The 9,179-nt window shown below is 34.3% G+C and overlaps 2 protein-coding genes across 5 annotated transcripts in view; both read right to left on the bottom strand.

Moving 5' to 3' along the window:
• Positions 1 to 547: 547 nt before the first annotated feature.
• Drp (death-related protein) lies at positions 548 to 4,141 on the bottom strand. The gene is made up of 2 exons (XM_089735912.1): positions 3,934 to 4,141; positions 548 to 3,285 (listed from the first exon to the last, which is right to left on the bottom strand). Exons 1-2 carry the CDS (start codon positions 3,983 to 3,985, stop codon positions 3,032 to 3,034), a joined length of 306 nt encoding a protein of 101 aa, XP_089592038.1. The 5' UTR covers positions 3,986 to 4,141; the 3' UTR covers positions 548 to 3,031.
• A 2,667-nt stretch (positions 4,142 to 6,808) lies between these two features.
• Positions 6,809 to 9,179, bottom strand: part of LOC149500631 (protein tyrosine phosphatase domain-containing protein 1) — a 28,212-nt gene continuing 25,841 nt past the window's right edge. For 3 of the 4 annotated variants that reach the window (XM_089735768.1, XM_089735767.1, XM_089735769.1), the window contains 3 exons: positions 8,553 to 8,663; positions 7,767 to 7,904; positions 6,809 to 7,378 (listed from right to left, as the gene is read on the bottom strand). In XM_089735768.1, coding sequence (XP_089591894.1) covers positions 7,073 to 7,378; positions 7,767 to 7,904; positions 8,553 to 8,663 — 555 coding nt within the window. In that variant the 3' untranslated portion in view covers positions 6,809 to 7,072. The remainder of the gene's footprint in view (positions 7,379 to 7,766; positions 7,905 to 8,552; positions 8,664 to 9,179) is intronic. The other variant, XM_089735770.1, reaches the window with a different exon arrangement.

The raw sequence follows: 9,179 nt of genomic DNA, 5'->3' as shown, positions 1-9,179 counted from the left end.
GCGCCACTTATTTAAACTTGTGAGCCAATTTATCGAACGATACAGTTCGGTGCCGGATTATCGAGTTTCCTTTTCGAAGATACAACGCAAACCAAATTACATCAGTGTGAAGTTTTTTTTTTATGATTGCATTATTACTGGTGGCCCGGAGGAGGCCTTTCCAGTTTAACCAGGACAGGTGGGCGAGCAAAGGCTCAGTCAGAAAGGGTGGGATTTGCTAACAGCTGCCCGAGAGCCTCCGAACGTGTGAAGTCAACCGGGACGTTATTCCATGCATTGGAAACGTCTATCGTGCCCTTAACGGGGCCAATTGTGGATGTCTGGACCTAGGTCTTGCTGTCCATAAAATTGCATTGTCGTCGGGACCATGTTAGCTAATAACTGCCTAATTCACTTTACAGGATAAGAAGTGGTAAGTTCGATTTTAGCTTGCAACATTCGATCCAAACATACATTTACATTTAATGTAATTATATACATTTAATAAACTATATATGTAACGCATGAGCGAACTTCTGGGAAGTTTGATAATAACAAAAAAAAACAATAAGATTTTAATATTTTTTATTTGAAAACTAAGGAAAAGAAAAATAAAGATAAAATACAAAAAAATGGCCCCCTTTGTTTTTAGACCTTCTTAAAAATTGATTTTAAAAATACAAATAAAAAAAATTAGCCATTTTCAAACATTTAGGAATGTTTAAATAAAATGCAACCAAGATAATATGTTAAAATAAAATGCGCAAAATAAGAGAAATGATACTTAAATAACTTACCCATTAATGTTACCTTGTTTTTTTTTTAAGTAAAATATCTATTCTGATTTAGAATTTCTGAATCCTTCAGTGTGAGTATAAACAATAATAGAAGGCATCAACTAAAATGGCGGTAATTTTGTAACCGTATTCGACTGTGCTTTGTATGAACATAAATATATTTTTTAATGAGGCAGGGATAGTTTACCGCATAAAGTATCTGATATTGCTTGCCTACTAATGCCTACACTGAAAAGATTTTTACAAATTCTAAAACAGTATCTACAATAATTATTTAATAATCATAATATTTAAAACAAATATTCTAAACTAATATTGCTTAAAGAATATTAAAGGTATCTTGATTTAAGACCCATCTTTTCTTTTTATAAAAACTTTTTAGAGCATTTTGTTTTGTATTGCTCTTAGTTCCTGTGAAATCACAATAAAAATATTGCAAAGAAGCCATTGAACAAATACACTTATTTAAATGAATGTAATTTTATTAATATAATTTCTCGACGTCAAAAGCATAAAAGGTCAGACAAATTTAAAAAAAAAAACAAATTTTACACATATCTATGAACATATTTTGCATCTTTGTAGGGATCTCAAATTATAGGCTTTTGCAATAACTATTTAAGCTCTCCTTGTCCTAATAATTGTTCCTTTGCTTTCCATAACATAATACACTAGAACAAATCAAAATTATAATTGGGGAAATCTGACTTTATGCCTTTATTGTCGAGATTATGTTATTTAAAGGTAATAATTTAACACTTAAGTTTTATAATAAATTTATACTAGACTTATATTTATAACTTCATTTATAACAATAGGTGTCACTAGGCTTAGAAACATGCTTTAATATGAACAGCAACATTTATATTTAATACTGGCAGCACTGGCATCATAGCTTAATTTTTTCTTGGTATAACCAGGCAAAGGAGTTAGTTGCTTTCTATGGCTCAAACATAGCAATATTGTTTGAGTGTTCGGTCAGAACCGAAAATCCATACAGTAAATTGTCGTTTTAAATTAATTGCTGTTCATAAAAAAACAAGACCATTTTTAATTAATTGTTTACACGAAATATTTGTAATCTGACATTGATACAAAAATATACAAGAACCGTTATATTTTTTCAATATATTATGATAGTGTAGAAAAATAAATGTGGAGTCAAATATGTGCGGGACTGTAACCACATGTATTAAATTTATAAAACAAGTTTTACTAACTAATTCAACTATGTTTAATGTAACAAGTACAAAAACAGCATTTGATTATTGTTCTGTGCCAAAAAAAAACTATTAGTTATTTATTGTCTGTGCGACAAAGAAACTGCTCATCTATTTATTCAAGTGTTACTGTTACGTTTCTGAACTTAAAATTACTATTCTCAATGAATTCAAAGAGTATTAAATGAAACTAAATTTTGTACGAATTCCAAAGTTGGTTGTTAGTTCTGTCATTTTGTGTGTTTAAGCTTATTTTAAACGAATGATGTATCTATTTGACCTATGGTCTATTTGACCGTCTTAAAGAAAAAGTTCCGTTTTACGTTTAACAAATAAAGACAAGTTCTTTGATTTTTGTTTCAGATTACAAACATTACGTAAATAAGGTCGTTGAATTTTTTTCTTCAAGGTTGATAGATAAACCGATAACAATGTAATATTTCACATATATATAATCATAAAATGTAACATAATCTTCTAATTGTTTTTAGGCCTATTCTTTAATTTATATATTCATTCAGTCAACTTTATAGCATTATATCTATGTACTTGGTGGATTCATTGTTTGATTGAATTACTACAAAATACATGTTGAAACATTGAAAATGAAATCACAAGTTCAATTCTTCAGATATGTGAATGTTATTTATTACAAAAGAAAATATATTTATATTGTACAAAGTGTGCCCCTGAACTTGAATGTCATTGCTTTCTTTCATATAAAAGTAGTCTACGTCACTCTGCGGTCCATAATCTTACTCTGTGTAAAATTGGGTCGCTGTTGCGTGAAAGGAAGACAAACCAAGAAGCATGTTTTATAGCCTTTGAAGGCAACACAGCAACACATAATCTACATTGCTCATGAAGACAGGGAGGCCAGGGGCACAGCCAGTCAATTGCTATGGTAAAACATTCCAACAATTATACTATATTTTAATATTTATACATAATTTAATATTTTGAATTTTATGATTGCCTAACATTTTCTATTCCGTTATTATGTATCAACCTTTTAGTAATTAAATGTGCAGAGTTCTACTTTCTGGGCTGTTGGATGTTTGGGCTTGGTCTGAGATTAATGTGCGCTGGAGGCTTAGGACTGTGGGCCACTTGAGCTGCTTCTGGAGTGAAGTCTGCATTACCTTTGTTTGGAGCTCCGGCAATGGAGATCGGATTGGACGGAACAGGAGAGGGCCCAGAGAGACCAGTCAAGTCTTCATTGGCTGGTTCTTTGCTGTCTTTTGAGTGAGGAGTTTTATGTTGGGTGATCCTCATACCTCCAGCTTTTACTGTGGAAGAATGTTATGTTCAAATATACTTTCTATATTACAAATTATATTTTAGATAATAGTGCGGGTAGGTACCACCGCCCTGCCTATTTCTGCCGTGAAGCAGTAACGTGTTCAGGTTTAAAGGGTGGGGCAGCTGTTCTAACTATACTTGAGACCTTAGAATTTATATGTCAAGGTGGGTGGCACATTTACGTCGTAGATGTCTATGGGCTCCAGTAACCACTTAACACCAGGTGGGCTGTGAGCTCGTCCACCTATCTAGGCTATAAAAATAATAATAATATTAATAACCTCAGTAAATTTGTAATGATATATTTAAAATTGAATTCGATTATTAAAATCTATTAACCGTTTCCTAAACCACCTAACGTGTTATGAGTTATGTGTTTAATTATATGCACCAACTGGCCGGTCAACAATTGACCTTGAAAATCCAGTCTTTGTTTGACAACATCTCAAAAGTGGAAAATAAATCCATTGTTAAAATAGGAATGATGTCATAAATTATTGAAAACAAAAGGATAAGGATTATATCTGAATCATTTTCCGACAATTAAATACGAGATAAGCATCAAAATCGACTGAGTTCTACCATATGCTCGTGGGTGATTTAAATTGTTATACGTAGATTTTATTAAGCAATACCTGCAGGAGGATGTCCAGCTTTTAGTTGTGAAGTTTCCTCGGTTGACGACATTATTGTTTGATAATTTTGAATTTAATTTATTTATGATATCGGAAGTTTATCAATGCAATGCAACGTCACAAATTCTTCGTGTGCAAATTGCGGCCTGTGAATATGAGAAACGTCAAAATAGTGTTGCCACATGCCACTGACCGGTATATTTGACACAATAAAACGCAAAGATAGGTTGAAAGGAGGAATGAAAAATAATTTGATTTCACGAAGAATATCATAGGGATATATATATATTAATAGTCCTATTGTCTATTTGATTACATAATATAACGTTTCGTTGAGTAATAGTACAATATTGTTAGTTTGTGAAGTAATATCGTAACAAAAGAAATGGCTCGATACTTTAGAGATACTATTTCCAAATTACTATTTATAGATTTCTAGAGATAGGTACTAGATATTATTTGAGCGTTTGAAGCAAGACGTTTTAAACTATTCTTAGTAACTTTTCTTCCATTGATCTAGACGATTAGACATACGAAAGGAGTTGTTGGAGTTTGTATATTAAATGTAATGGCAGGCAACACTTGACACTTGATTAGATTTCGAATATTGGAATTATTTTAAATGTTTTAAAAAACAGATCATTGTATTCTCGTAAGAAAATGTCAGTTACTTCTCATCTAGACACGGCAAGACAAACATGTAATAGTTATATAAAAAATATAAAGATAATAATTGTATAATGGTGTAAAAGTGTTCAAGCAATCTGCAATATAATTATAATGGAGCAGTTGTGTTTTTAAATAGCCCCTCATCACCTAAAGACCCAATCCCCTCAAATATAACCGTCCAACAGGAGTGTGTCCCATAGACTCCCAGCATGAATTTTATTTTGACATTATTGTATCATACGTGATTACAGTTACAAAATGTTTTATCCTATTTCTAGGAGTGCTTCGTAACAGTAATGAAAAAAAAAATTACATTAATTTTGTATTGTCCAGCAGTTATTGTTCTGATTTGCCTGTACGTATTTGCATCTTGACGTTACTGAGATTCTTGGGGTCAATCTTTCGACCGATGTTCAGTATTGGCGTTATTTGGAGGGTAAAGCCAAAATTGAATCTAAAATTTAGGAAGTCCTCAACATAGCTAAGCGGTCACCTGGAGTCAAGGCCTCTTACGAATCATTTGGAAGCTCCAGGACTACGGTGTGTACCGTATGGGGAGAGCTCTGAGGAATTTTTCGAGATAGATTCACTGGAGTAGAATTCATCTTTTCCGGGAGACCTTTTCTGCCACGTACCATCCGGCTCTGAATAAATTCCCCTGCACAGGGTTTCCCGAGCGCTTTCACATGTTCTTCTTCAAACGAGGCTTGCAGATAATACTTAACAGTAGGCCGCGATTTGGCTATTTCCCTGGCATTACTGACGTCCATGAGCGACGGCAACCACAAAGGCATTAGCAAAAAAATCCCAACAATTCACCATTTGAATGTGGTAGTATGCTTGTCTTATTTGTCTACTTACTTCACTAGTTTTCCTCTTAATTATATTTTGAGCTCTGGCGAGTCTAAGATAACAGGCTTGATCACATGAGCCGACTATCCAAAAACTTCCCCAAGAAACAAATACCCATCACATCTGTTTCTGCCGCGATATAGTCATTGGTTCCGCTTCAGAGGTAGTAAAATCCAATAGAGACTTTAACCTCATATAGGTAACTATTTTATTAGACGTGTAAAAAAACTGATTTTTTATTTTGCCCTTGGTAGGACGGATTGATTGCGGGGAGGTACCGCTATTTTAATCTGTTTCTGCCGTAAGTACATAATACCTTTTTTAAATGTAAGATAACTTGAGTAGATAGTCAAATCGCAAGGTGGCTGACAACCATAGACCTATATGAGGTGAGGTTTCCTACTTCAGTGACGGTGACGTGCCGGATACACGTTGACAGTTTTTTAAATTATGTGTATTATCTATGGTTGACAGTGTGCTTGCATGTTGCAAACTTTTTGGCGGGAACGCGAAGAGCGAAGTTGTGTGATTTGTTTTATTTTGTCTATTTATTGTTTCTTCAGGTTTAAGTGTATTATAATAACGGTGGTTTATTAACTGTTTAGTATCTGTGAAAGTGCACAAATGTGGGAAAATGAAACAAAGCCGCTGGACGTAGCTTCTCGGGATCCTCCAAAAAGTCCACTAAAAAAATCTCAGTAAAGGACCACCATTTTACTGAGATTATATTTCATCTCATTTCACTCCTATCATTTTTCATAAAACTAAGAATATAAATTAAAATAAGACATGACTTAAAGGTCCTAGTTACCAGGTCATAAAATCCCCTAAAAAAGATACTTAGATTTTATATTAGTTAGAAATCTCCATATTTATAAAGGAATTGCTGTACGTAATCTCGCTAAAACTCGAGAACGGCTGGACCGATTTGGCTAATTTTTGTCTTGAGTTATTTGTGGAAGTCCAGAGAAGGTTTAAAAGGTAGACAAATATGAAAATGCTCAGAATTAAATAAAAATAAAAATTTTGTTTTTCCTTTTTTTTTGTTTTAAGTTTAGTTTATACAAAAGTTTAGGTCTTTTATTTATCGATTGAGGCACTACGAAGTCTGCCGGGTCAGCTAGTTATGAATAAAAGTCAATCAAATTCAGTTTTTTTTTTTTTTTTAAAACAGACGGTAATTGCACAATATTTCAATGTCGACGAATAATTAAACCGTTGTTGTCGTCCGCGACCACGTTAACAGTATTCGAAACGTCAGAAACAATATTTAAAAAAAACTTTTTTGGTTATCTGTTTAATCGGTTTACGGACCATAGTTTTACGTGGTAACGTATAAAGAAACATGGATGCATACTTTTATGAATTGAATTGATTTATTATCACTGAATTATCATTATTTTGTAAAATACAAAGAAGGAGTTAATTGAAAAATACATTTTTTTCGATAAATTAACGCTTGGGCCGATCGTGCCTCTCTATCGCTTGTTTGGCGCTCTCGCTTGCACGCTCAGGCGGAACGTGACACTTTTTCGTTCGTGCAGCCGGTGTTCATCTATAAAATTTATAAGACGTTATCACGTCATAAAGCGTTAAAATAGTTCTAATTATGTCAAACTCAGTTCCAAGCCTTCATTTTCAGCCGCCTGCAAGGTATGACGACATCAGCATCGTCGCGGCCTGGCTTAACCATATCCTTTTGCAACTCCACTATCATTCTTAGCATAAAATTGATTACTTGACTACAAGTTCCGTCTCGAAGTTTCTGGAAGTCTCTACGCGGAAGACTTTTGTTGTTTATCGTCACGGCTTGATGGGTTAAGGAAGCTAGTATTCTTTTTAGTATCTCAATTTTTTTATTGGCGGCCAGCGGGCGGAGTCTTATCACGAAACGAAGGAGGTATTCCACGAGCATCACAACTTCCTGAAAAAAAAAATACAACTATTACCTATGAATTTCCGTTTCTAGCTTTTTGCACAGACCATACCATTGATTTTACCGGATAAGTATATTCCTAAATAATTTCCGCCTTATAGGTATATACTAAACAATACATTCGAAATATGTATTTATTTTTACGTAAATAAATTAGATAATATTGGAAAATTTATTTTATTTATTGAAGAGACGAATAGGTTGGTTTGCTCTTTGGGCGCTTAGTACGCATAAATGGCGTCGTAAGAAAGCGATTGCCATATTTAAAAAAAGAAGAAGAACCTACTATAATGACGGTGTTAATCACTTCACACTACATGTATTGCCAGCTCATTTGTGATTGTTGTGACATAATAATAGAAAACTGTATTATTACCCTTTGCATGGCCAAAACGCATGATTCAACATTACAGGCATGTCCGACTATGATCGAGAGGTCATCTTTGTCCAGTATCGGCTGCTTTAGACCTTCAAACCATTCGAACAGCAAACCTGTCAATATAAACGGGTCTTCCTGGAAACATTACACACAGATTAATTAGTATTTTATGTACACAGTAACCGCTCAGCCCCCTGAGTTGGATTTTCTCAGTGGGTCGCGATTCCGATCCGGTGGTAGATTCTGCGAAGCACTGCTCTTGCTAGGGCCAGTGTTAGCAACACCTACGGTTTGAGTCCCGAGAGCTCATCTACACGCTAGGGTAACGCTGACATAGTCAAGGCTATCAGCATAAGCAGTAAAAAAAGTGGTCGCTCTTTTAGATATATATATCTATCTTTTAGGTATATCTATCCGTTTCTTACACTAAATTATATTAGAGTTAGGGGCTCCACGTGAAAGTTAGATATATATATCCATCTCTTTCTTACACTAAATCAAATTGAAGTCACGGGCTCCACGTGACAGTGTGACGACGAAAAATGAGGAAGGAATATTCTTTGAAAAACCGATATAACCTGATCACCGTTCTCGTCGAACTCTTCGAATACGACAAAGAGTTTGAATTGAATATGATTTATTTAAACCATGTCATTTTGTTGTGAGTGTCAAGAAATGTTCTTAATAAATAAATTATATATATATATATATATATTTTTACATTTCATAACGAAAGAGCTTTCAAACGTATAAAAACAAATAAGTTTTGCTTCCACAAATTACCTCGTCATCAATCATCGCCATCGCCTCTCTTCTCTGGTTGATATCATTTCGAAGATGCCTCAAGCGTGTTTGTTTTTCTTGTGGGAGGTCGCTGTGATCTGCAATGAACGCCTAAAAGAACAATAACAAAATCATTTATTCCCCCGAAACTAAATAACAGTTCGAACATTCAACAATTACTATAGTATCCGGCGATAAATAGTGCACATCGGTTTTTGGAAAGATATTTTTTATTTTTATTTTATAGCTTAGATAGGTGGACGAGCTCACAGTCCACCTGGTGTTAATTGGTTACTGGAGCCCATAGACATCTACAACGTAAATGCTGTCACCCACCTTGAGATATGAGTTCTAAGGTCTCAGTTTAGTTACAACGGCTGCCCCACCCTTCAAACCAAAACGCATTACTGCTTCACGGCAGAAATAAGCGGGGCGGTGGTACCTACCCGTGCGGACTCACAAGAGGTCCTACCACTAGTAAATCGGCTAATTTGTACAGCGTTAATTTATTATTTACAGTTTTCGTTTCCGGTTTTCTCTTTACAGTTTTCTATAGAAAAGAAAGACGTTAGCTAACACAATATTCAAAAGCCGAATAGAACCTTAGGTCGAAACCTCGATAGTAAT

This window comes from Bombyx mandarina, chromosome 20 (genome assembly GCF_030267445.1).
Source record: "Bombyx mandarina strain Sakado chromosome 20, ASM3026744v2".
NCBI lineage: Eukaryota > Metazoa > Arthropoda > Insecta > Lepidoptera > Bombycidae > Bombyx > Bombyx mandarina.
This window is presented reverse-complemented; position numbering and strand designations above follow the sequence as displayed.